At 36.7% G+C, this 27,568-nt stretch overlaps 4 protein-coding genes across 4 annotated transcripts; 3 read left to right on the top strand and 1 right to left on the bottom strand.

Annotated features, from left to right (window-relative positions):
• Nucleotides 1-7,861: 7,861 nt before the first annotated feature.
• Nucleotides 7,862-10,897, top strand: Karl (lipocalin/cytosolic fatty acid-binding protein Karl). Its single transcript, XM_068285262.1, has 3 exons — nt 7,862-8,262; nt 10,183-10,320; nt 10,378-10,897. Exons 1-3 carry the CDS (start codon nt 8,122-8,124, stop codon nt 10,849-10,851), a joined length of 753 nt encoding a protein of 250 aa, XP_068141363.1. The 5' UTR covers nt 7,862-8,121; the 3' UTR covers nt 10,852-10,897.
• A 311-nt stretch (nt 10,898-11,208) lies between these two features.
• On the top strand, nt 11,209-14,280 carry BTBD9 (BTB (POZ) domain containing 9). The gene is given in 5 exon segments (XM_068285275.1): nt 11,209-11,897; nt 11,974-12,612; nt 12,678-13,124; nt 13,185-13,235; nt 13,237-14,280. Coding segments are annotated over 5 exon segments (2,205 nt in total). The 5' UTR covers nt 11,209-11,273; the 3' UTR covers nt 13,681-14,280.
• Nucleotides 14,281-16,098: 1,818 nt separating this feature from the next.
• LOC137573259 (CKLF-like MARVEL transmembrane domain-containing protein 4) lies at nt 16,099-24,253 on the top strand. Its single transcript, XM_068285138.1, has 3 exons — nt 16,099-16,724; nt 23,686-23,853; nt 23,930-24,253. The coding sequence occupies exons 1-3, from the start codon at nt 16,566-16,568 to the stop codon at nt 24,125-24,127; spliced, it is 525 nt and encodes a 174-aa protein (XP_068141239.1). The 5' UTR covers nt 16,099-16,565; the 3' UTR covers nt 24,128-24,253.
• A 622-nt stretch (nt 24,254-24,875) lies between these two features.
• Nucleotides 24,876-26,511, bottom strand: Ant2 (Adenine nucleotide translocase 2). The gene is made up of 3 exons (XM_068285137.1): nt 26,018-26,511; nt 25,810-25,937; nt 24,876-25,756 (listed from the first exon to the last, which is right to left on the bottom strand). Exons 1-3 carry the CDS (start codon nt 26,336-26,338, stop codon nt 25,282-25,284), a joined length of 924 nt encoding a protein of 307 aa, XP_068141238.1. The 5' UTR covers nt 26,339-26,511; the 3' UTR covers nt 24,876-25,281.
• Between the last annotated feature and the right edge of the window lie 1,057 nt (nt 26,512-27,568).

Consider the following 27,568-nt stretch of genomic DNA (forward strand, 5'->3'; position numbering starts at 1 on the left):
GTTACTTACTTACTTACATATGCTTCCCTAGCTCCCACTCCCATCAGCATGATCGTGATGTTGTTGATCATCATCATCGACATGATCATCATCATCACCGTGAGCATGATCATCATTGGCCGGGCAAATCCTCTTTACACGTTGCCAGTTTCTAGCAAACTATTTGGGTCGCTCTCACAATTTATTGGTTTAGTTTTCATTGCATTGACACTTCATCATCGAGTGGCTGTCGTTTGTCATCTCTGCCGCATCGTCGATCGTCTTGGTCGTCGTCATCGTTGCTGGTGTCTTTTTTTTTTTTTTTTTTTGCCGGGTTGTTGCTGGTGTTTCTGGTGTTGCCGGCGATGTGTTAGTGTTGTTGCTTACCATAATAACCTTTCGGCTGGCAGGTAAGTTGCATCTTCTTGTCCATCATCAGCCGGGTTAACGTTAACCGAAGGTGGCAATGCCACCGCCAAAGTGAAAAACAGAAAGAAAAATAACAAAACGACAACAAACAGTAGCAATGGCAAGCCATTAAGCTATGAGAAGACACTATTTTGTTTTTTGTTTTTCATTTTTCTACACTTGGCAAAATAAATTCCTATAATCTTAGAAAAAATTTAAAAAGGAAAATATTTTCGAAATATATTTTAAGTTTCTCTGAGGTTCGTTTAAAAGGTTGTCAGGCGTGTTGAGATATATACTAATGTGACTAGTATCTGTCTATATGTTTGGACAAACTCTTGAATAATTATTTATAAGGCAAATTTCATTGACAATTATTTGAATTTATATAGTCAGATAAACATTATATAGTAAGCAATGCGACAAAACTAATATTTTGATTCTAGTAAACGATATATATTTATATACAAAATCAAAAAAAACATATAATCAATCACTGCTTAAGAGGTTTGAACTGCTTGAGATGTTTCAACTGCTTGCATTTCTTTCTGCATTCGAAAAACCCCTTTAACTCATTTTCCCATTTAGTTACATTAAAATTACAATTCAAGTAACTTTTTGCAGTGTACCCACTGACTTTGTTAATGTTTATACCTGCAATTAAACCAGAAGAAGTAGTCTAGCAATGCAATCGGAAAAAAGTCAACAAAATAATGTTTCAAATTGGGTTGAGATACATACCATTGTTATTTATAGGGGGTTCTTCTTAAATTTTTTGTATTCGCCACACAACCCACATCAGTCCCAGCTTAGAAAGTGCAATGTAGAATCCCTTTTTCTGCCTCCAATCAATCCAAGAAAAGAAAAAAACCTACTTTAAGTACACATATACGTTCGTATGTACATACATAGCACCACTTTGTTAGCCACGACAGTCTCACCTTCTGTTATTTCACGATCAATTTCACTTTCTCACTTAAGAAAGGTAAGAAGATGAACATGAATAAATGGTTAAAAAAAAAAAAAAAAAAGACAGAAAAAAACTAAACTAAACATTGAAAGTCAATTAGCCGCTGTCCGTAAAAATTCTCTTCTCAATCTTCTCAATTATTACCATTGTTAAGAGTATCGTTATTTTTTAGGTCTCGCCATTTCTTCTACACATAAGTGCGAAATATCAAGTTGAAATTGAAATCACTCGAATGGCCAACAGTTACTCCCCCGCCAAAGCCTTCTACCAACACGATGCCAAGAGTTATGAAAGTTTTATGGGTAGGTACTTACAGTTTTTAATGGGTTTCTTCTCTTTCATTTCTGCGGAAAGGAAACAAAATACTAGATGCCTCTTAATGACATCTCCATACCGAATTGTAATTGAAAATTATATCATATAATATTCTCAATATATTCAAAGTCATCTAAAGAACAAAAAGTCAAAAAGTGAAGTTAGTTCTTAGCTTTTTCACTAAAGAATCTGAATCAAGTCCGATAAGTATATTCCAATATATGGCTACATTTGAAAACCAATTTCTTTAAATCGCTAAGTTGAACTTTTGAAATCGGATGTTCTTAAATCTAGGTATCAATCAATTTTAAAGAAACAGTTGTTCCAATCATGGGAGAAATCCACGAAGATTTGTTAATCCAATAAATCGGTTTCTCATAAAGATTAATTATATAGCGGCTATATTGTATCCGTTTTCGGATTTTAACATTCGTATAGAGCTGGGTGAAACGTTGTGCGTAAACAAACATGCAATTGACAAGATGGCTTAAGTGCTGATGCCACCACAGTTGGCCACGCCCATGGCGGTGGCAAATAAGCCAGGCAACAACTGGCCATGCTGACGACGGCTCGTGGAGAATGTCAAACGTTTATTTGCTGGTAATTAAATTTGAAAATGATTTAAATTTCACCTGGCAAATATTTCGAATTGGTTTTAACACACTTTTGTTCGCCATTTGCCTGGCAGGCTTAAAACAAAACAAAAAAAACGACACAAAGAAAAAGATTATTTCGGCCTGATTGAAAGATATGTATGTATGTATTTGAAATTTGAATTGTTTTCTATCTAATTGCGATTTGATTGATGCTTGGGTCTGGCGTGCGGCTGGCTGACCAGCAGTTTGGACAACTCTCCTCGGCTGGATGAGTCTCAACGGCAAAATCCATGCAAACCAAACGCAGGGCCGCCCCTCAAGGATGGATGAGAAGTGTAACTGGGAAAACTCCTATTTATACATTTGGCCACAAAATGCTCAAAGTTTCGCCATCCATAGGGAATTGAATTTAGAGTCAAGTTCGAAATTTGAGTGATCAGTTGCAGATGCAAACGTTTTGTTATTCCTGAGACAACTATTCGAGTCCGGCCCTGCATATTTGCAAACACACCCACTTTTTTCCTCTAACATACCCTTGCCAATCAAGGCATATTGACTTTGCTTAGAAAGTTAGACAAAGCAATCAGGTATATAAATCTGATCATCACATCGACCTAAAGTGATTTAACCATGTGTCTATTCGAGTTCGGGATTGTGTTCTGGATTGAGCCTGGCTTAAGCAAGTCGTTTATCCTTATCTATTTGCCATAAGAGCATTTAAATTTCGGTATGGCCAAAATTTTTGTTCAAGCCTCTGCTTTCCTCGTAAAAGAATTTCCACGAGCCACCTCTCTTGTGCGTAAACAAACAAACAAATAATGAAAATATCATAATGAAAAGAAGAAAGAGAGATGCAGACAGAAAGAAACCGAAAGAAACAAAAAACACACACACACACCCACTTTCCAAATGAAAACAAAATCGCAGCACGAAGCGAAGCATGCCAAAACTAGAAACGAAAAACACAAAAAACCAAAACAAAAACCTTCATAAAAGAAGGTTTCATTGGGTTTCGGAAACCGCACGCAGACCGACAGACAGACAGACAGACAGGCCTGAAGAGATGATGATGAAAAATCGAAGCTGAAATGCGCTGCGCATGCGCAAACAAACGAAAAGCCATTGATGGATGGATGAATGGATGGATGGATAGATGCTTGGGATGCATGATGGATGAGACGGATGGATGGCTTTGGTTTATGTTGGTCAAATGGAAGGGCATGGCCATGGCCATAAAGCACATTCTATTCATTTCTATGTATATTTGTGTATGTCTGTGTGTCTGTGTGTGTGTCTGTGCATAATTTTGGAGGCACAAGCATCTAACCAAGTGAATGAGCACCCAAGTGGAGTCTTTTACATAAAGTGAAACACTCGAAAAAGTGGACACGGAGCGGGCATACCACATATGAAATTAAAATTCTTGAAGAGAAACATTCCAGTAGTGACATATTAATTAACTTTATTTACTCTCAAAACAATTGCAGACATTGCAATGTGTGGCTCGGTAAAATAAACAATATATATATAACCTTGATATTCAGTCATACAGGGATAGAAGATTATAAAAAGTGCTTATTGACTTTTTCTTACAATAAAATGGATGAAAAGTTATAACCATTTCCATTCCAAAGAAAATATTAATTGACGCCTGCAAGGATTGAAGGATATGAAGATAAAATCACTGCTCAAGGAATCGAAAAGTAAACCATCAATGAGCCACAACCTTGACTCAGAGATCTGGATGGTTTTCCTTGTGCCTTTTTGTATTCAAGGACTCAAATGGATTCACGGTATACCGAGCCAGCTAGCGAACTCTTGGGCCTAACCCAATAAAAGGCAACAGAAGATCTGTTTATTATTTTCTGTAAAAACCTTTAAAATTTGAGGGTCATTAGGCGAAACATGAAAATCGTATGCCCTTTGGGAAAACACCTTTAGATCCTCTCTAAATTGAATACATCTATACCCAAAAGAGCAACTCTCCACTAGAAAGAGGTTCATCTAACAAGAGGAACTTCAGCTTCCAAAATTCATCCAAATCGGTGATTGGCATACCTGAAGTTCCCCTTGTAAGAGATGTTGTTGAGACAAATCGATAAACCATCATATTCGATACAGACCTGTTCCGTTTACCAAAGAACAAGTCAGGTATATACATAGATATGTATTGATATATTCTAACAAACAGAGGAAAACTATTCCAAGCCCATAAAGAATTTATAATCTTAATCAGCATCAGGAGTGGAGTCGATATAGACAGGTTCTTTCCTTTTGCCTTTGGAGTGAAAAAAACGTTCTTGAATATCGAAATTTAACCAGTTAGTAGTGTGAAAATTATTTCGAATTTTCCTCAAATTGAAGCTTAGGCTTTAAATACTAATCAATGCATTTAGGTAAACTTTTTGTGTAGATATAAAGTGAAAAATATTTTTAAAAAATCGCTAAATTGTGAATTAAACTGAACTACTTAAACTTAGTCGATAGGGAGAGAAAAGATTTATTTTCATTCATTGAAGATTTCATTAAAATAATCTTGAAATATTGCAGATTCAGAGTCACCAGGAACAAAACCAAAGCAGTTTAACATAAGCAGTTCAAGCAGTGCCAGATAAAAAAAGGGCGCGGGATCTGTAGCAAGAAAAAATATCAAAAATATAATACATATAATGCAAATTGGAAGATCTCTTACCGATGTGAAAGTTAAAACATGACTGGAAGTCGGTCAAATAGACTAGCCAAGATAATGGTATTGTTTTTTAAACTTTAAGATATAAGTTTTAGATAATTGTCCCATATTTTGGCAAATTTCTTACCGATTTTTGAATTAAAATTAAATTAGGATATTTTATTTTTGCTTATCCTGCTTTATAGATAATCCGGCACTGACAGCAAGTGAGAAACAGGTGTGCTAAAGCATAAGATCACAAAGTTAGTAGAACTTTTAATTCAGATTACTAGTCCTTGAAAGGATTGGCCATAGAATCTTACTATTTGCGTATTCTAATTGCTCTTTCAAGCATTGTGACTCTATGTGGGTCAGCATGGACCGACGATTGTCCAGTCAGTCAGTCAGTTGCATCCATTGAGGGTCCGCCTCTTTGGCCCTTTTTGGCGGATGCATCCTCTGTGATTTTCATTCATCTTTATGAGTGGCACAAGCATTTCTTCTTTGCATTTCGTTTGGTTGCATGTGGCTCGTTTTCTCGCCCCTTTTTTTAGCGTTGTTGGTGGGTTTTAGTTGGTTTTTTGCGTTTTTTGTTTCTCTCTATTTGGTGGCACCTACATATAAAACAGCTTTTCGTTTTAATGCGTCGCGTCGCAGAAGCCGGAACTGGCCATGAGCAAAGAGATGGCGGCCATGGTCATGGCAATGAATCGCAACGAAAGTTGCGCCGTTTTTTGGCCTGGTCAGCTCAAAACCAGACGGCCAACCAGACACGATGCAAACGCAGGCGGAAGAAGAAAAACCAAAGCCAGCGTCTACGTTTGCGTTTGCGTGTACGTCTGCGTCTGCGTCCACTGAGGATGTCCATCTTCAATACCAACTTGAGCAGCTCCATTGCCATCCATGTCCACTGGCCGATGCCGATGCCGATGTCGTTGCCGATGCCGATGCTGCGTGAAAATGCCGCCCAACAAGTTTCGCAATAAAGAGAAAGTGTCCCAGGCCTTGGTTAGTCGCTTGGATGGGATGGGTTTTTATTTTATTTTTTGTTTTTTGGATGCAATGGGATGGGATGGGGCTGGCTGACTGACTGACTGGCTGGCTGACTGGCTGTTGGTGTTCTGGCGATCGTAAAGAATAAATTTGCAGGCTATTAAAAATGTTTCCTGTTTTCTTCATCAAAGCCATCTCATCTCAACTCTGTCGGCCTCTCTGTTTCTGCTTATGTATGTGTGTGAGAGTGTGTGTGTGTGTTTTGTTGTTGTTTTTGTCTTTTTCTTTGCGAGAAAGTTGAGCTGGAACTGGGAACATTTTGGGAGACGACGACAAGTGAAACCAACAACATCAGGCAAGATGCCAAACTCAAGTGCACAATCCAAAAATACTTGCAGCTCCTCCACTGAAACTCCTCCTGCTGCTTCTCCTCCCTTCTCCCCCTCCTTCTTCCTGCACGGTGGCACGAGAACAATTGAAATCGCAATTGAAATAAAGTAAAAAAAAAAAATAATAAGTAATAAAGCTGTGACGGACCGCAATCGATAAGAACAGAAATGATTTCCATTCCGAGCATTTCCATTGCCTCTGCGGTCTGTGGTACTTCACACTGTTATACTCTGCCCCACCCCTTTCCCAATCCCAGTCTCCCCGAACCATGATGATGATTAAATCCCAACATGATGACAGATGGCAATGACACGAAAACGAACTGAAAAAAAGCTAAATCCAGAGACTTTTTCGAAACTCACAAATGATTTGAGCCGAATCGAACCTTCTTGTGGGCAGATTAAGGTTTAAGTTTAATTTCAGAATCAATTTAAGCTTTATCTATAATCCATTTAAGAATTCACAATTCAAGAAATCTATTAAATATTCAAAATCAATTTGAAATATTATAAATTATTAAAGACTTAAAACTTTTAAATTATTTAAGATTGGAGAACATTTTAAAGCATTTATCAATCCATTTGTTTTTAAGAGTTTTCAGTTTCTTAGATTAATTTTTTTCATTTTTAAAGGCATATTAAATTACAATTATTTTTTTTTTTTTTTAATTTTTTAGATAGAAAAAGTCTTTTTGTTCATTTAGTATAAATTGCAAATAAAAATCAAAGCAAATATATAAAAAAAAAAAAATAATCAAAAACGTTTTTTTCAAATATTATTATTGACATTATAGACATTTTTTAAGCACTTTATAATGTTTCTTTTTCGAATTCTCTTTCTGAGTTAAATATTCATAAAATGAACTCATTTTCTGATCATAAATGACGTCACAACTCTTCATAAAAAAGTGGAATGATATGATCCCGTTTTTCTACCCGCTTCGACTCTTTTTTTTTAGTTATATTTTTAAGATTTTGTTATTTCACTTAATAAAAATCAAATTTCAAGCCCATAGAAGTGTAATATTCGAGTTTTCTTTAGATCAGTTATACAAGAGAGATGGAAATACATAGACCATTCCATGATTTCAGATAAAATGATTGTTTATCAAATTCTAAGTTGAAATGAATTCAAGTTGTTAGAAAATAGATTCTTAAAAGGGTTTTTTTGTTTCGAAATAAAATTCTTATCAAAGTCTAAGCTTTTTGAGGTTTATTTTTTAGTCTTAAGCTTGGAATCCTTTGAAATACGTTACCTAAATGAGTAATTAGCGATCAATGTTTTTTTTTGTCTTGCACCTGTTGCACTATGAGTTTAGCTTGAAAATAGCTAAATGCCCAACACTGTCGGACTCAGTGTATCCATGTGTGTGTGTGTGTGTGCGTGTGTGTGCGTGTGTGTGTATGAGTGTGCATTTATTTCCAGCACGATAATGAAACAACAAGAGCAAAAACAAACGCATGACATTTTAATAAAATATCTATAGATTCTAGACTGAAGTCAGCATACATGTACACCCATACACACACAGGCGCACACACACACATATGTATGTACATATTTAGAGTCTTATCCGCAAAAAGCCACAAGCATCCGTTTTGAGGCAATGGGATGAATGGCGCAGTGACATTTTCCAGCGCCACCAGCAACAACAGCAATAAACAACGCTCGCCCTCATAAATCCATCACCCACATTTTGTTTTTTTTTTCACAAATCCTACAAAAATTCCCAACAAAAGAGGAGACAGAGGGGAAAGAGAGAGAGAGAGTGAGAGTTTTGCACCTGATTGACAGTATTTGAAATGATGGCACGTGTCGCGTTTTTACTATTAACTCTACTCATCGAAATATTCGATTGGTCCCATGCGGTCCCTTGGAGAACTTTCAACAGTTACACGGCAATGATGAAAAAAAGTTCGGAAATGGAACAGCTCTGTCCGAAGGTAAGTCCCCATAGAGGATACAATATTGACACAGCTCAAACAACTAAGAAATCGTAGAGGAAATCATGAGATTCTTCTAAATAAAGTGTTCAGACTAAATGAATCATCTTTTTCATATCTATATATTAGCCCATAGAAATAATCAGTCTACAAAGGGATTTATGTATCTTTTGCCTAATTCGATTTCGAAATGACCGAATCAGATTTGACGGGGATCGTTTAGGAACTTATCTATGGGATTCTTTGGTTAGAGGAGTAAACCAGCCACAACATTTTTTGATTCCACCAAAGTAAAAGCTAAAGAAAAGGTTTCGGGGTGAAGTGAACTCATTCAACATTCGTATATGCCAATAGATCGGTCTGATTTGAACGTGTAGAAGTTTTGATACCCTTCAAAAGTTATTCGCCTACTTCCTACTTTTCAAAGTGGAAGCTATTAGTTTAAAAGTTCGAACAGAATGTCCAATTTGGTAATATTTATATAGAAAACAATGAAAATTCTAATACTAATATTTTTATAGAACAAGAGTTATCTAAGTGGCCTAGTCAATTCAGTTAATTGACAACAAAATTGAACAAGGTTTCGATGAATGTGTTTTCCATTTAAGCCGAAGTTTCCTCAATCAATCCTGATTAAACATAAAACAAATGAGTAATGAATATTAGAATAACAAGTTTTGGAATCTTATTATGCCATTTAATGAGATGATCTAGATCTAGATCTAAATGATCTAAAATGATCTGTTCCTATATAAGAGCTAAATTACATAGTCAAGAAGTACCAATGTCTGCAGTAAGGAGAAGCCCACATGATAAGTTTCAATACTATTCTAGGAAGAGTTTGCTTTGACAGACAAAACAATGTGAACTCTTCAGGAGCTCTGTAGAGGATTTCCGAAGGATATCAAAGTATTTATTTTGGGACAACCAAAGAGGATGAGGACGATCTCCAAAGGGTATCGGAAAAGAAAAAACTCTTTTGCAAACTTCAAACTGGCAAACCAAGGTTCAAGCTCTTTTCATATTTGGATGTGTTGAAAGTGTTGAATACTTCTGAGTAATATTCATAAGTATTGAAGTACATACAGTGTATAAATTCAATCATAGTCACATATATAATGATACTTTACTATTCAGATAAACTTGGGAGATCATCTTGGATATTGAACACGTCGAAAGGTATCAAATTCAAGTGACACGTGAGAAGCAAAACCAAAAATAAATATAATTTGTGCACGTTTTTTGTGGATATAAACGAATAAAGAGAGAGACAAACAGCAGAGATCAAATTGGATCACTTTCTTTGGCAAGAGATGAAATAAAAACAAAATAAAGCAAAAATTCTAAGCACAAAAAAAGAGGCAAACAGGTACCCGAAGGTATTCGAAGAAGGTCGAGATGGCGATAGTGAATGATGATAGTTGGGGGGGGAGGTTTTGGGGTTTAGACTCATCAATATGCCAGACATAGACACCACTTGTCCAGACCGAGACGCTGACTAGAGATGGGCCAATGTCTATATGGAGTTGCAGCATTTCTAGACAGAAATCATGAAGCGGTTAACCATCTCTAGGCTAGCCAAAAAATCAATCACACTTTCGAATTGCAGTTTTGTGCATAGAATAAACAGACTCAGGCACGCACACACGCAGGTGAAAACGGCTGCAAAAGGGGTGTGCGAAGGGGTGAAGGGGTATGTACACGAGGTCGAGGCCAAACGCCTTTGAGGTGCATCAATCAGACCTCTCAATGGGGAGAGCTGTCACTCAAATTCAAATTCCCCTCCTTTGTTAAGCCCCCGTCTACTGCCGATGTTGTTGTTGTTGTCAACTTTCTAAGCTAGCAGATGCATTCTCTATATACATACATATGTATGTATATATATATATCTGTTTTTCTCTTCGTCTCTCTTTCTTACAGGTGACAGCCATGCGAAATTTCAACTTGGAAGCCATGATGGGCTGCTGGCATGTCGTTCAATATTATGCTTCCACCGAGGAATTACCTGAATACGCCTGCATGAAGAGTCACTTTGGATTCTCTACAGCGGATAAGCATGTGAGTAGACGCATGCCAAATTGATTAGGAGAACTAATTCGAGTTATTCTCTTTTAGATAACCATGAATTTTAGCTTCATCTTTGCTGAGGATCCGTTGCGCGAAAAGCTTCAGGGTAACATCACTTGGATGATACCCAGTTTTGAGAATCCCGATCCCATGGCACCGAGCATTGAGACCCCGGCTCATTGGATTCACACAGAGCACATATATAAGGGCATTTATAATACATATGTCATCGATACCGATTACACATCATGGGCTCTGATAATGCATTGTGCCGAAAAGGAGAAACATCCAAGATATCTATCCGCCCTGCTATTGTCACGTCAGCCCACTTTGGGCGAGAATTATATCACGTATTTGCGAGAGAAGCTAATACCCTATCATATTGATTTGTCCTTTATGTTTCCCATTAATCAGAGCTCATGTGATCATTTAATGGAATCTAGCAATGATGATCCATTGTCTTACATAGTAAATGGACGCAAAACGGAGAAAGAAATGTTTAAGGTTATAAATCAAGCTTAATATTTAAAAGAAATAAATAAAAAGTGTTATTTTTAATTACAATAAATCGGTTTATAAAACCATTTGATTTCGGTTATCATTTATTGTTGATTGCTTGTTCTTGTCAATTTGAAAAATTCCTTCGTGGCGCCTTTCGCAATCAAATGATTTGTTTACCAGCCAAAGATGGCGACACTGTGTCCTCGAGATTCCGATAATGTCGATTAACCGATAGGTTTTGCTCCGATAATGTCGATTAACCGATAGGTTTTGCTCCGATAATGTCGATTAACCGATAGGTTTGCTCCGATAATGTCGATTATCGATAACTTTGTTCCCATAACGTCGATTGCGATAACTTTGCTCCGATAACGTCGACACATTTATCGTATATCGCATATTGTTAGAAACGCAAAAAAATAAGAAAATACAACAAAGAAAGCATGAGCAGCCAGGGGCACCACAAAATGCATGGATGTGGTGGCATGTCCATATCCTCATCCACTGCATCTGGCTCCAGCAAAGGCAGCAACAACGCAAACAATTTGGAACCGGAATTCACGGACGAAATCGATCTAGCGGAGCGCTTCTCGTCGGACATGGCCCGCCTATGTATGAATGATAGATACGCCGATGTGGAATTTGTGGTCGAAGAGCAACGGTTGCCGGCACATCGTGTTATACTTGCAGCGCGTAGTGAATATTTCCGTGCTCTCCTCTATGGCGGTATGTCGGAGACGACTCAACGACAGATACCGCTGGATGTGCCGTTAGATCCATTCAAGGTGCTGCTACGTTATATATATTCGGGAACCCTGTCGCTGGCCACATTGGATGAGGATGCCGTTATCGATGTCCTGGGCATGGCCAATCAATATGGTTTTCAGGATCTTGAATTGTCCATATCCAATTATTTGCGGCAATATCTGGCTTTGAACAATGTATGCATGATCTTGGATGCGGCACGCCTATACAATCTGGAGGAGCTGACCCAAGTGTGTCTTATGTTTATGGATCGCAATGCCGCCGATCTACTGCATCATGATTCATTCAAAATGCTCTCGAAGGTTCGTGGGTCAATTAAATTGTTCTAAGCGGCGGTCAATCAAATATAACACTTTCTTTACTTTCCATATTTCATAGGAATCTCTGGAGGAGGTGCTGCGTCGAGATTGTTTCTTTGCTCCCGAAGTGGAAATATTTCTAGCCGTTTGGAAATGGAGCCGATACAATCCCACTGTGGACATCAAATCAGTAGTGGACTTTGTACGACTGCCTCTTATGAATCTCGAAGATTTGCTACAAAAGGTACGACCTTCGGGCATACTAGAACCGGATAAGATACTCGATGCCATCGATGAGCAAAGCACATCAAAGACCTTACCGTATCGAGCGGCCCTTTGGCCCGAAGAGAATGTGGCTACAGCCAAATATTTCTCACGTTGCATTCAGGGAGAGTGCCGTTCATCATTGCTGGATGGCGATGTAACCACCTATGACATGGAGCACGGCTATACCCGTCATTGCATTTCGGATAACAATGATGCCGGCATTGTGGTCGAACTGGGCACCATGAGTATGATCAATCATATTCGCATGTTACTCTGGGATCGGGATAGTCGAGCTTATTCATATTTTGTTGAGGTTTCGGGTGATCAACAGAACTGGGAGCGTGTGGTCGATTATAGCGATTATCATTGTAGATCGTGGCAGTATTTATATTTCGATGCTCGTCCTGTTCGCTATATACGACTAGTGGGCACCCAGAATACCGTAAATCGGGTAAGTTATAATCAAACGAATAATGTGCTAAGTTTTCATTACGAAATTTCAAACCTTAATACCAGGTATTCCATGTGGTCGGTCTGGAGGCTATGCATACAGCGAATGTACCGAAATTGATTGATCATTTTGTGGCACCCAAGGCCAATGTGGCCACCATTAAGATGAGTGCCATTGTCACGGATGGCGTTAGTCGCTCTCGCAATGCTCTGATCAATGGCGATTATGTAAGTTATGATTGGGATTCGGGTTACACTTGCCATCAATTGGGCAGTGGAGAGATTGTCGTACGTCTTGGCCAGCCTTATCATGTGGGATCGATGCGTTTGCTTTTGTGGGATTGCGATGATCGGCACTATAGCTTCTATATCGAGACGTCAACAAATCGTCGCGACTGGCAAATGGTAGTAGACAGACGAAACGATAAAGCACGTTCCTGGCAGAATTTCCATTTTGCTCCACGTCCTGTGGTCTTTATACGTATTGTTGGTACACGGAATACGGCCAATGAGGTAAACTGCTTTCTATAGAACGCCAAAAGATATGAATTAATCTACTATTCATTAATTTAGATCTTTCACTGCGTGCATTTGGAGTGTCCCAGTCAGGATAAAAGTTATTTGAAAAAAAGTTGCCGATCTGGAAAAGGAAAAGAAACTGGAGCTTAAGAATAGAGCAGCGGATGATAATGTGGCATCCACATCGGCCGCAGCAGCATCATCTTCATCATCAGCAGTATCGCTAGCAACCCCAGTGGCATCTACTTCAAATGCAGCCGCTTCGACGTCGCCTTTTTCTGGCATTGGGCGATGGCCCTTGAGTATTCCCAGTAGCCCAGCAGCCGAGCCAAGCCGTGCAAAGGAAAATGAAAGTAAATCTGTCGGCGATCGAGCTAGTACCAGCAGCAGCAGCAGCACCACCACCACCACCAAATCCTCATCTTCGTCCTCCACCCCCTCTAAAGCAAAGCCAACGGCCCAGCCAAATACAGCTCCGACTGTTCCAAAGGATATCGAACAACCATTGGTTGAATTGGCAACCGATGACAACACAAATGAAGACAATTAATCAATTTGTACTTTGTGGCAACACGAAATACTCTAATAATTGCCCCACCCTTGCCTCAGACGCCCCTGCCCTTGGACACCCAAACATATTGTTATGTCTTTAGTTTAATCGTATTTGTTATCTAGTCCTTCCCACGCAATTATTGAAAGAAACAAAAAAAACAAATTACATTCTCCAAACGAAAACAAAATAAAGTGAAAAATAAATATTCCTTTTGTTTGCTAAGCAGCATATCTATAATGTAAGCAATATGATAAACTAAATTATGTTCGGATAAATTATATACATACATAAAAACATATAAATAATTTGAATACTGAGATTATGCGAAATACATACATACATATATACGAACTACTTAAAATTAGATAATCAGCCGAACCAAAATTTGTATACGTCTACGTGAATGAAGCGAGAAATGTTATATAGAATTTCTAATTTGTATACCACTTATTCGCTATATACATACTAATATACCTAAATATATGATATTTGTATAACCTAAAACCCAAATGTGGATTGCAAATTGTACAACATACATACATTTGTCATACTTTTTAGTGCACCTTTTTAATAATAAATGGAAAACCATTACGCAAATGAACAGTTTTCTCAATCAATCATATTCGCATCAGATATATCATGAAAATGAAGGAGAGAGAGAGTGTGTGAAAATCAAACGAGGTCTGTGGAAAAAGAGCAGGAAAGAAATTCTTTCAAAACTATTGACGATTTGCTTTCACAATCTAAGGAGTGAATAGACATTTTATAAAGTGCAATCCTTGACTTTTAGGATTGAATAACACAAACTTTAAGCTTACCGACTCACATTTCACAAATCAACGTATCATCCTTGATTGATGGAATTGATGAAAAAATACTATTAAATGAATAATAAAATTCATAATTGTTAATCTAGTAGAGTATCTCAAGGCTATTTAAACTTTTGCAGTATTAATTCAGTATACAAATACAATTCTTTATTGTATTTTAGTATTTGAACAGCTTTTCCTGTGAGATCATTAATTAGCTTAAGTGTAGGCAAAGCATTACATATGTAAATACAATATTCTCTCAGAGATGGTTAAATATCCTTAGTTCTCGTGTTACTTGGTAAATCAGGAACAGCTCCAGGATGGTGATCCGGGGATAAATATTGTACTATGCCGAATGCAAAAAGCTATATCACAGTATAAATGGCCTAATTTAATTGTGTTGTATTACGCAAAGAGAAAATTTATATAGTTATTTAGCAAGTACTTGAAGTGTTTGATTGAAAGTAATTTGCTAAGCGAAACAATTTACGAATATGGTGAAGAATTATATTGACAAATTGCAGAATACATACATATGTACATATGTATATATAGTTTAACGATATATTTCCACAGTCATCGCATAGCGTAGATCATAACTTGCCGCCTCGTTTGACGTCATGAAAATAATAATACGTATACGCCCATTACACATTAACACCATACATGCATACACTGAGAGTGGGCCTATAACACATTTTTTGAACATAAATAATAAAAAATTCGAAATTAGCTCAGATGAACAGCTGTTTTTTTCATCATATGATGTATTAGTGCAAGCAAACACTTATGATTTGATGTGAAGTAAAAAAGAAATTCATAATAAAAAATATAATTAATAAATTAATTTCTTAATTTATTTCTTTTCAACATTTTAAAGTTCAATATGTTTTCGTTCATCCAATGCCATCATCATGTTTGTCATCAAATTAACATCATCCAGTCAAGTCGTCACACCGTGCGTATACGTAATGTTTGGCTGATAAGGCGCATACCAACTGCGCTACACCAAAGTTTCACAGTCCCAAAGCACTTTATATCTCTAATTCTTGACAGAATTTTATTATAATACCTACTTAAATCGAAATCACATTTGTGATTTAAAGTGACTAGTGATATTGCAGTGCATTCCCTACTGGGTAGGAGGGATGTTTGGTCCACCCTAATAATGACCTAATGTATGTATGTATGTATATTTGTATGTTAATATGAATTTCAACCCACAAGCCACTGCAGCAGCAGCAGCATCAAAGGCAGCCATAAAAGTCAAAACAAAAACAAAAACCAGTTAAAATGATCAGATTTAAATAAAGAGAGTAAGGCAGATCTCTCTCTCTCTCTCTTTCACCATGTGTACTCTCGAATTGCATTGAGAGAGGCTTATGGCACAGGCCCGACGCCGGGAGAGCGCCGGCGCAACAAACTGAGCTCAACTTCTGTAAAGGTCTTATGACCACACAGGTGTTAACTGTGGGTGAGAGTAAAAGTGTGAGAGCGCGCGCAATGAGAGCGCGCTGAGCGCTCAACGCGTTGACCGTTATGCTTACTGCAAGCACTGCTGCTAGACGGCAATGGCGCTATTGCGGTCGCAGTCAGTCGTTAGACGCGCCTCATTCGCCGTGGACACACACACCGAGAATTAGCTGAATACACAAAATAAAAAAATAATAACGGAAAAACGGAGGCTTTTAGACCACAAATTTTTTTTTTTATATGTATATTAGTATTTTTATCTTCTTCTTCTCTGCTCGCATTTATTTCGTTCATTCATATCTAATGTGTTAACTAGCCACATATATACACAAACACAACGACACTTGAATGCTTTATATACATAACGGAAAATACTAAATTAAATCAAATATCGCGGGTGTCATATGTATATATACCAATACGAATTTATATACGAGTATATTATTTTGTGTTTGTGAATAAATACAAAAAACAAAAAGTAACGAAACCTACAGAAACCGCGACAAGTGTTTAAAAATAGCCCGCCACACAAATTTTTTTTCCTGTCTTTTGGCTTTTTGAATCCCCAGTCCTAGTCTAGAAAATAACTGCAACAAAATGGTCGAGACCGTGGTAACCGTTGAGCGAACAACGACAACAACAACTGGCCCACCTGGCGGCACCGGCAATCCAAATGACGGTGGCTTCTGGAGTTCCATACGCATCAATATGGATTATTTTAAAACATTGCCAGGAATCACAAAGATTGTAGAATTTGTAAGTAGACCCCTTCGTTCTGTCTATTTGTCTGTCTGTCTGACTGTCTGTCTGTTTGCATATCGAACTGTTATCGTGTTGCTGTAAATTGAGGCTTTTATCTATAGACTTCTTAACGCAACTTTTATGAGCTATCTCCACGATAGGTTCAACTGGCCGGCATATACATACATACATACATACACTTGCGCAAGCACACACACACACACACACACACAACATGGGCGTAGGAAGGGTCTTGAAATGGCTCTAACTCTTCTAACCTACTTCCAGTTGGTGGTGGCAAAGGGGGCAAGGTAACACCCATGCAGACATTAGAGTATCCCGGATAAGATATGAGGCAAAGAATTGGAAATTGAAATTAACCATCAACCATGTGAATGGGCTTCAGTTTTTGGTTTCTCGACATGGACATGTGGTCAAAAGAATGCGGTTCAAGAATTATGCAATGAGATATTTTCCCCTCTCTCTTTTTCCCACCTGCTGTTTTGATCAGAGAGCGCTCTCAGAGCGTGTGGGATGTACATGGCTTTAGGCGCCAATGTCGTCGCCGTTGCCGTCGTCGTTGCTTGTTTTGAGCCACCCACCCACTGCTTGTTGCAGGTCTTCGCCCACAGTGGCAGTTGAATAGCTGTTGACGCCTAAACATATAGCATAATACCCTATTTATGTACATACATACATATATAGACAGACAAACGACACAAATCCACAAACACTTAAAACTTTTTATGCATATTTATACAAGCGACAATTATATAAGTACTCACTCATCAGTTTTTGTTACTATATAGAATCAAGGATCATTGGACCATTCTCATTTTGTGTTAATTTAAAGGTTTCTTCCTTTTGACCTCCTTCTTGATGGCATAAAAACCTCTAGAAACTTATTTATTCTAGCTCAGCCTGTTTTTGCTAAATCGGTTGATCTATGTATACAAAATTCTCTGTAATCTAGACAGAGAAGTCGTAGAATGTGTTTAGAAATAAATATTTAAAATTGTTAACCCTCCAAAGGTTATATTTCTACTTCAACACTAGAACCAGTTGGGAATCACAACTGGATTTACAGCTTAAAGTTTTTGAAATGGTTGCTAGGCCAAGAGTTTCAGGACAACAGAAATGCAAAATTGTCTCGTCTAATGCAAAGTAGTCACGGGATCTTATCACAATTATTATTATTACTTCTTTTTTCAATGTCTTATCATATACATATAGCATTTTCAATATCGCTTGGAAAACATTTGTGTAGGTTAAATGGTAAAAAGGTTAAAAAGTAAAAAAATACACATAGGTATATATGTACCTATATACAATTTGGAGGACAATTGACAACTGGCTTAAAGTACACATTAATAATTCATTATTAACTTTTCGCGGCCCAGGTTAGGACCGTGTTCAGCTGTTATTATTTTGCAAGAAAATCAATAATAATTGTATGCCCAATTGATTGGTGGGATGAGAACGGGGTTTGGCTATAATGATTACCATCGCAATTAACTGTTTGCCTCCATTAAGTGGTATTAGATGTACATATACACACACATACAGGAATATATGTATATGTATATATATAGGTATATATTGATTTTCTGCATGGCAGTCATGACCAAAACCAGGTACAGTTGGCCATATTGATATGTTCTGTTATATAAATACGCAACCAGAGATAGAACCATAGAGATATAACGCTTCCGACGTGCCGTGATGCCTGTCCGGCAGAGTTTTGATCAGTTGAAAGATTTCAAGGGTCGCTTCCTGCCCTGAAATAAAATCAATTTAGGTAAATGGCTTAATATTATGAAATGTGGCATGAACGTTTGTTTTTTGTCTATATAATATACTTTATAGACGAAATAATCTTATCGAAAAGTCACTCTCCTGATAGACTCGTTGTGTGATGGTGGTTCTTAACACCTCTCGCTTTCCCTCGTTCTTGTTCACCCCACTTCATGGAACACAAATGGGTTAACAAAGGAATTTAGCTCTAATATAAAAAAACCTTCATATGTATATTTTGCTCTTCGAAAGGCACTTTTAAAAATTTTGATTAGAGTTGTTGTTGTTGTTGTTCTTGTTATACATAATTACAGTGACGGACTAAGAAACACTGTGGGGGGTTGAAATCAAACTAAAAACTCATTTACAATTCAATTCCAGTCACCAATTCGAAATTGCATTAGCAAATTTGAAACCTTTTCTTTCGCTAGTTTAATACAAGATTCTAGTTTAAAAGAAAATATGTTTTCTTGGGGACGGAAATAAAAGAAATTGTTCGAAATCCGCCACTGGCTGCCGTTCTTATTTTGTTTTTATGTGTCCCCCTTATTTTATGACTTCTTCACTCACAAGGGAATCTACAAATTGTTTCTATACATTTACTTATATACATTTATGTACCATATTTATAAGTAAATAAAATATATTGAGTTGTAAGGAATTCAAGTAGCGATGCGATTAATTTAAGTAGAATAGGAAAGACATTATTAAAAGTAAGATTTTGGACTTGTTTTAATGACCTGTGCAAGTTTGAGGTCTTTATCAATTCAAACCAAATCTGATAAACATAAACATGGTTAATCTTTTTACCAATAAATATACATTTGTATGTACATGTATCATTTTGATATATATTTCGACTTTAACCTTTTTGACACTGGCGTTTAAGCCGACTTAAGATCAACCAAGCTCGATTTCTATCATAAGCAATTGACAAACTTCATATTCAATGTTTAAACTAGTTGAGAATTACAATAAAATGTAGCGAAATAAGCTTTTGGTAGTAAGCTTCAAACCTCAAGCCGGCTCGTTTCATATCGATTTTGTAATATTCAATGGAAAATAAAAGAATTTATCCATTAACATTTTAGATAAGATATTTGTTTTCTATAATTTGTGAGATTCTGTTACACTTTAAATAGAAAAATAAATAACCATAAATATGCAAAAACGAAAAGTTAGATCTATATAGTTACATATATGTAAGTATGTAGTTTATCTTCAAAATAATACTTTCCTTCTGGTTTTTGATTTGTTTATTGAACCATATGATTCATGCCAAAAGACTATTGAATCCCCCTTAAGACAATGGAAGTCAAGGACTTGGAATCGAGTGAGTCATTAATAACAAAATGGCTAATCGCATTATGACTCATGTTGGTTAGAATTTTTGATAATGAGCCATGTTAATATTGCGTCCAAATAAAAAAAGATAGGTCCAGATAAGGCCACCTATAACACCTAATGAAATGGCCGGAGCGACTCAATCAGAGTTCCAACGATTAATCGATCGATCGAACGAGTAATGATATATCGGCCAAAATTGACATTACCTCGTTTTTGTACTGTTTGGTCGCACCCCTCCCCCTACCCCTTACCACTCCACCTGATTCATTTACTTTTCTTAAATTTACTGTTGTTTGTTTGTGGTCTTTTTACAAAAGTTTGAGTAGCGATAAGATTGTTAACAAAATTATGTGCAAACATTATTAACTTTTGTCTGAACATATTGTGTGTATATTCAAAGAAAACATTACGTAAGATGATTTTACCCCCCTCATCGCACTTCTTGACCCACTTCACCCACCATAAAACGCAATTTGGTTAAATTCTTGTCAAAAAAAAAAAAAAAAACGGAAATAATGACACACAATTTCAGAGGAGAATATCTTGGTTATGAGTGGGTTGAGGTTCTGGTTGAGATTTACAATCGCATTTAGATACATATGTATATGTATGTATGTATGCGGTTGAGTACCCCCCTCCACTTATCCCTTACCCCCTTTGGGACGTAGTCATTGCCGTTGACTAAGTGTGAGCTCATCTGTGAGTTGTCAGTCAGTCGGCACTTTAGCTCAAAAGAGCCCGGCTAAAACAAATGCACACAGAGATAGACAGAGAAGAAAGAGATAAAAACTGAGAATTTTCCAAAACAATTTGTTTATGATTGCTTACAATTTCCATAGTATTTGCATGTTTTAGACAAAATGAGTTAACCAAATAGTTAGACTCATTGAAAGTGGGAGTAATTTTTAAAGTACAGTAAAACCCCGTTGTACATTACGTTGACTGATCAACTGATGCTTTCATTTGCTCTTCGTCTGAACATTATGAAAGAAGAATTGGAGATTCCCTGAACCAAGCAAAGGGATTATTTTCCAAAATATATCTCAAATATTAAGCATAAATTTCGAACAGGGTTTCATCCAAAATTCCTGCAAACTGAGTTGCTTGATCTCACAATCAGTCTTAAAATCTTCTCTAGACAGATCTCTGTCAATGGTAAAGTGGCTCTTTTCTAGAGGTTCAAAACGGTCTAAACATGGTTAAATTTTGATGTAATTCTCGCATGAAATATATTTAAAAATATTAAAGTTCTTCATGGGTTTAAGATTAATTTAAAAAACCCCCTTGAGAATCGCTTTGTTTATTCGACAACAATCAAACTTTTTGCAAAGATTGCAAAACAAAATATTTGGGTACGAAAATTTCAAATCCCATCTTTCTCTTTTACCATTTTGAACCGCCTTCAAATGATTAATTATATGAAAAATATTTCATTTAGATTTCAAAATAACTAATGAATAAAACTGTTTCACATTTGAGAACGATTCGTATCAAATTTTTCGAGTTACAAATCGAAGGATTTTCTTTCAATTTATTTTACTTTTTAAAATTAATTTCTAAATTCAATTTCATACAGTCAATTTCAATTTCATTAGATTAATTTCTTAAATGTGATTAGATTAAAGTTAATTTACAAGTCTGTTTTAAGATTACAATTTGATATTGGCGCCTCTTGACTTTCGATGTGTCATTTATGTATGTCTTTTCTTTTATCTTTCATTTATTATTTTTTTGTTGTCCTAAACTGGCTGAACTTGGTATGGAATCAGTGGCGTAGTAACGGGGGGGGTTTTATCCCCAAAATTGGTTCATTTCTTATAAAATTGATTCAGCCAATTCAATATCTTTGATCCTAAAACATGTTAACCCCCCAAAAAAATTTTCTGGCTACACCACTGTATGGAATGCTCTAGGTCAAAACCTAAGTATATACAGTTTCAGGTTCTATTTTTATATACATACATAGGTAGGTACAATATGATGTACCTATATATACATATACATATATGTAGGTACAGTTAAAAATATGTAGATTTTGGTTTCACATCATTGACCAAGGCAATAATTAGCATTGCCGGGCCAGTTGGTGCCACATTGTTGCATCTACGCATTGTTTTTCATGCTTCAGAAACCAAAAAATTGTTTCAGAATTCATGGTACACACACACACACACGCAGATATATGAACTAAATGGTATAGATATAGGCACATAAAAATATATTTTCCATGGCGTTGATGGTCGTGGCCCCCTTTGCCTATTGAAGCATTAAAAAGTTCTACTCTCTGACATAAAGATCGTGTATATTATTGTATATTAGCCAATTTACATATAGAAAATGTATATATAATGTGTATATAGACATATGTACATACATACATACATATATGCAAATCCATCTAAAAATATAGAATTTGATGAGGTGACGCAAATTCTAAAAAGAAAAAGAAAAACGGAAGAGCGACCCAAAAACTAACTAAAAAAAAACCAACGACAACAACAACAACGACAACAAGATACCCTTTAGAATATGACTGAGCACTAGTATATATCTATCTAGTTGTTCGTTTTCTATATAGAAAAATACGCACTGTCAGAGGTTGCGCCACTGATCTATGGCCATATCTTATCGGATCTTGACCTAATTAAGGCAATTGCAAATAACATGCCTCATAGACATATATATATATACCCATCAAAAGGGTATAAAAGACTATGGCATTTTGTTGCAGGGAATTGCAATCGAAGATGATGATGATGCTGATCAGAAATATATATGTATATGTACATGTGTATGCGTTTGGCATAGAGAGTTCAATCAACTTGATGCCGTTTTGGCGTTGGCTGATGTTAAGGTAATAAGAAACAATAACAACAACAGCAGCAACAAGTTGCCATCAACAGGTCGCCTTTTGTTTTGTTTGTTTGTTGTCGTTGGTTGTTTTTTTTTTTTTTTTTTTTTTTGTTTTTTGGCTTGGCCACAACTTTCAGCTTTCACTTTTCGACCGGCTCACCTCTCTTTTGTTTTAGGCATCAGCAAGAAATTTGTTGAAGCGCACCTGTTAAAATTTTTGTGTTTCTGTGTTTTTGGTATTAGTTTTTGTTGTTAGTTTTGCCCCGGCTAATGTTTATTGCTTTATAATTGCCCGCAAAACAATTAGAAGGAAATAATGATTCTTCATACATATATGGCGGAGTAGATCATCTCATTTGCCATTATTACCACAACAGCAAGTTATTCCAAAGGAATTTTTGGATGTAATTGCACATGTTGATGTCATTCATAGGGAAAAGTCTTCTCCTTTGTAATGACGTCGAAATAATAGTCACTTTCTTAATGGGCTGTGATCAGTTTGATTCCATTTCTGATCAGTATGAATTTCGTTTATTTAGTATAATGTTATGTGGCTTTATATGACTTTGATTTGTTATTAGCCTTGTTTTTTATTGCTGCAACCGAATCTTAAAACGATATTCAATTATGAATGACATCACATAGCTGAGCTCATTCCGCGCTCACACTCTCACACTAACGGCCTTCAAGAGGGCAGACATCGGTCAATTGGGGAGATCGCCGATCTTCCAGTCACTCCCATTGACAAAAACAGATTCCATGGGCGTGGGCCCATCTTTTAACCATAAGAAACTCTTAATTTTTTGGGAAATTTTCAGTTCTAATTTATTGTTGATTTTTCAATTCTCTGTTTTAGTTTTGTTTTCTTCTTTTTTTGGAGGGAGGGCAGTCAACCCCATGGAATTTTATTTGATAAACTCTTTACTTGTGATTTGGTTTTTTTTTCATTTTTTATTTATGAATCGTTTTTGATTGTTTGCAGTTCTTGGGCATCATTTGCATGGCCCTGGCCGCCCCGCCATTAGCCTCGGCCACCTCGTTCTTCATGTTTGTGATTGTGATTTCATTTATAATTACGATCCTGCTGATTGCAGCCTATTTCCTTGGCATACGCGAAGCTCTCAATGTTGCCGTCAACTGGATATTCTCGGTAAGTGCCACACAACAACAACAACAAGACAAGATTCATAAAACTAATTTATAATTTTTGTTTGAATATGTTGCAGGAACTGATCACCACCGCTGTGTTGACTTTACTCTACTTCATCGGCTTCATTGTCCAGCTGGCCAGATGGGCCGAATCTAATGATTACAGCCATGGCTCTAATACGGCTGCCGGTGTCTTCGGCCTGTTCAATTTCTTGGCCTATGCGGCCGGCACGTACTTTTTGTTTTTGGCCCACCGATCGGGTGCAACGCATTAAATGCCCTTCGCCCCAGTCAGACGGAAGGCCTGCAAGTTGTGCGCTAAAGAGTTAATGCTAAATGAAACAAATTCTACAAAAATATTAAAAAATTATAAATGAAATAAAAGAAAACGTTTTAGCGTAGTTTAATTTGTAATTTGTTTAACAATATTTAAGTGCAATTTTTGAGTGTGTGTAATTGTTTTGTTTTATGTATTAATGTTATTTTCCTGTTGACCTTATCCTTTCCTCTTCTTTTTCTACATCGTATTTTATAAAATTTTTTTTTTTTTATAACTTTTAATAAAGTTAGAATCAAATCGAAATGGTAGTACGAAAAGCTCAATTGCAAGAGACGCAAAAGTTTTGCTGCATTCGTTCGGCTCTCTTTCGCGTGACTTGTTTTGTAATGTTATTTTAATGCTTATCTTAAACGCTACTAACATTAAGTTGAATAAACAAACATATACACATACACCCACACATTTACACTTAACGACAATAGCGCGCAAAGCAAAATGTAAGTTCAATAAATTATTTCTATTTTCTAAAAAAAAAACATTGAAATATCTTTGATTGAACATTTGACTAGATTCGCTCAAAAGTATGCACCACTTGTTAACATTTAACAGCATACGAGGTTTAAAACATTGCTAAGTCCTAAATAAATGATTTACGCCCATTCTAAGGCTCTTCTTAAATAGCAAGTTTAAGTTAGACCTATGTACATAAGAATAGAATTTATAGAGCATGTCATCACGATATATACAGAATTTCAGCATGATATATTTTTCGTCTCCGGGTAACTTTCATAAAAATTTCGGGATAGATTGTGTTGTTTGACTGTCTATAAAATTTGTGTCACTTGGTTTTCCCTATGGGGTTCTATGCATTTGAAGGAGACCGATACGGTGTTGTCGAAGAAATGGATTCAAAAATATATGGTTACGATTGTGGTGAGGGTATTGCAGGTGCAGGGCGTAAGAGCTAGGTTAACAAAGATGATAGCTAGAGACAACTTCTCAGTGGACATAATCGTTGCTAATGCCACGAGGTTTCAAGTGCTGAAATACTGCTGCTGTGAATGATGCTAATTGATAACGATAACTAACGATAATGATAATGATGATGATTATCCACTACTCCCGAGTGATTATCCAGAACCCGTCCGTTTAAAAGTACTTCTTGAATTCATCGTAAATGGCTAGTACTAGAGCACCGCCCGTGCCTCGGATAATATTGGAGAAGGCGCCTTTAAAGAAGGCACTCACACCCTCCTGTTTGGCAATTGTCAGCCAACAGTGGGCCGTATTCTTGTAGATCATTTCCGATTTCGATAGACCGGACTGCATCATCATGCGACGACGGACTGTATCGAAGGGATAAGAGGCGATACCAGCGACTGTTGTAACCACTTGGGCAATGGCCCAACTAACATAGAAAGGTGTGCTCTTGGGATTGGGCAAGTAGTCGCGGCACGTATCATAGAATCCAAAGTATGCGGCACGATAGATAATAATGCCTTGCACAGAGACAATGAAGCCGCGATACAGCCCGATAGGTCCATCCGTCTTGACCACCTTCATGAGGCAATCGATGAGGCCATTAAATTCCCGATTGCCACCCTTGCCCACATCAGCAGCAAGACTGTAACGAATTATCATTAAGAGCTGCAAGCATTTTTCACATTTTATTCTTACCGTGTACGAGCAAAGTCCAAGGGATATACAAAACACAAAGAGGTGGCTCCTGCTGCACCACCAGAAGCTAAATTACCCATGAAATGGCGCCAAAATTGTTTATTCTTATCCACACCTCCAAGGAAAATCTAAAAATTCAGAATGTCATCGGTTTGGTTTTTATCTTCCGGAGAGAGATTCCTGGATTTCTCTACAAAACGTAACTTACCGACTTGTACACGTCTTTGAAGGCAAAATTCAATGCCTGAGTGGGAAAATAACGTATTACATTGGCCAGATTACCACGCCAAAGCGACTTGAATCCCTGCTCCTTGGGTATGCGAACAAAGCAGTCGATAATGCCTTTATATCGTTGATCCTGCGGTATCTGCTTGGATACCTCCTGCACTTGCAATATCAGCTTGACCCGCTCTATGGGCGCCACCGCTGTCTTGGCTATAGCTGCCGATACGCCGCCCATCATGAAGTCCATGAGAAAGGATTTGAGATCGCCGGAGCCCTTGCCATGGCCACCACCATCTTCACCCATTTTCCGCGGCGTACACTATATATCACACCTATTAGAATCGGAAATTAGTGTGTCAATGAATAGGATACAATTATTAACACAAAAAATGGGCACTGCTTTGTTCGTATTTGTTTTAAATCAAATTTTCTTAAGTAATTTCATTTAATTTTTTTTTTTTTTGTATTTATTTTTTATTTATGTATTTTTTTTCGTGTTTTTTTATTTTATTTATTTTTTTTTTATTATTTTTTTTGTCTCTTTTTCCGAAATAAAATTTTGCCTGTGAGTTAAAAGACGAAAACTGAGAAATTTTTAGAATGAATGTGAATGAATGAGAGGAAGGGAGGGGGTTGGGTGCCTACATTACAAAACGAAATGTGAAGTTTTTCGAAATGGGTTTCTATGATCTGTCCGTTCAACAAACTACAAAACAGAGTTGTACTTACCGATTCTTTAACCATTTACGAACAAACACAATAAATGTATCGATTACCATGAAGACCTTAAACCAACCTCCTGTTATTTATATTGATTTGGAGAATTTATAATAGGTATACTAAAAGTGAATGATAACCCAATAGAACAGAAACAATTGATCCAAGACGAGAGATCAAAGATCATTTATTTCTACATAAATAAAAGCTGCAGGATTAGCATTTGCTTGAGGGGCTTAATCCGACACAAGCCTCAAGCCTAGTTAGGCAGACGGACTTAACTCGTTGCTCTGCTAAAGAATATATATACATACATATATGTACGTAAATATTCTCCTAATATTGCCAAGGTTTTATGAGTTTCGACCAGAAAGAAGTGCTTAATTTAGGAATGCAAGAGAAGTATAGGTACGGACTACTAAGTAAAGATCTTGGGATGTTGATCTCGAGAATTTGAGATTTGCAGATTAGACGTCTAAACAGAAGTCACCCACATGACCTGGTGATTCCACAACCATTTTCATGATTTCCTTTGACATTATTTGCTTGATTTCCTTTTAGGATAGATCGCTAAGTCAGTTCCTAAAAGCCCATAAAGAAACAAATCCACGGATGGAAAAAAAAGTGCTAAAAACGATACAAATGTTACCGTTTAGTGTTAAATGTAAATATTTCATCAATTAAGATTTATGTAGTCCGACCTGTAAAATTAGTTTTCTAAACAAAAATGACTAGAATGATGAATAAAATGTTACATAAAGGCTTTTATGTATATATGTATATTTTCTTTTTTAAATTTCAATTTGCTGCTTCGATT

This window comes from Drosophila tropicalis, unplaced genomic scaffold, assembly GCF_018151085.1.
Source record: "Drosophila tropicalis isolate 14030-0801.00 unplaced genomic scaffold, ASM1815108v1 contig_4, whole genome shotgun sequence".
In the NCBI taxonomy this organism is placed as follows: domain Eukaryota; kingdom Metazoa; phylum Arthropoda; class Insecta; order Diptera; family Drosophilidae; genus Drosophila; species Drosophila tropicalis.

Coding starts and splice junctions, on each gene's coding strand:
- Ant2 (XM_068285137.1), bottom strand. CDS start 26,338: ATGGGTGAAGATGGTGGTGGCCATGGCAAGGGCTCCGGCGATCTCAAA. Junction 25,938..26,017: donor TCAAAGACGTGTACAAGTCG/GTAAGTTACGTT, acceptor CTGAATTTTTAG/ATTTTCCTTGGAGGTGTGGA. Junction 25,757..25,809: donor TTGGACTTTGCTCGTACACG/GTAAGAATAAAA, acceptor AATTCGTTACAG/TCTTGCTGCTGATGTGGGCA.
- Karl (XM_068285262.1), top strand. CDS start 8,122: ATGATGGCACGTGTCGCGTTTTTACTATTAACTCTACTCATCGAAATA. Junction 8,263..10,182: donor TGGAACAGCTCTGTCCGAAG/GTAAGTCCCCAT, acceptor TCTTTCTTACAG/GTGACAGCCATGCGAAATTT. Junction 10,321..10,377: donor TCTCTACAGCGGATAAGCAT/GTGAGTAGACGC, acceptor ATTCTCTTTTAG/ATAACCATGAATTTTAGCTT.
- LOC137573259 (XM_068285138.1), top strand. CDS start 16,566: ATGGTCGAGACCGTGGTAACCGTTGAGCGAACAACGACAACAACAACT. Junction 16,725..23,685: donor TCACAAAGATTGTAGAATTT/GTAAGTAGACCC, acceptor GATTGTTTGCAG/TTCTTGGGCATCATTTGCAT. Junction 23,854..23,929: donor CCGTCAACTGGATATTCTCG/GTAAGTGCCACA, acceptor AATATGTTGCAG/GAACTGATCACCACCGCTGT.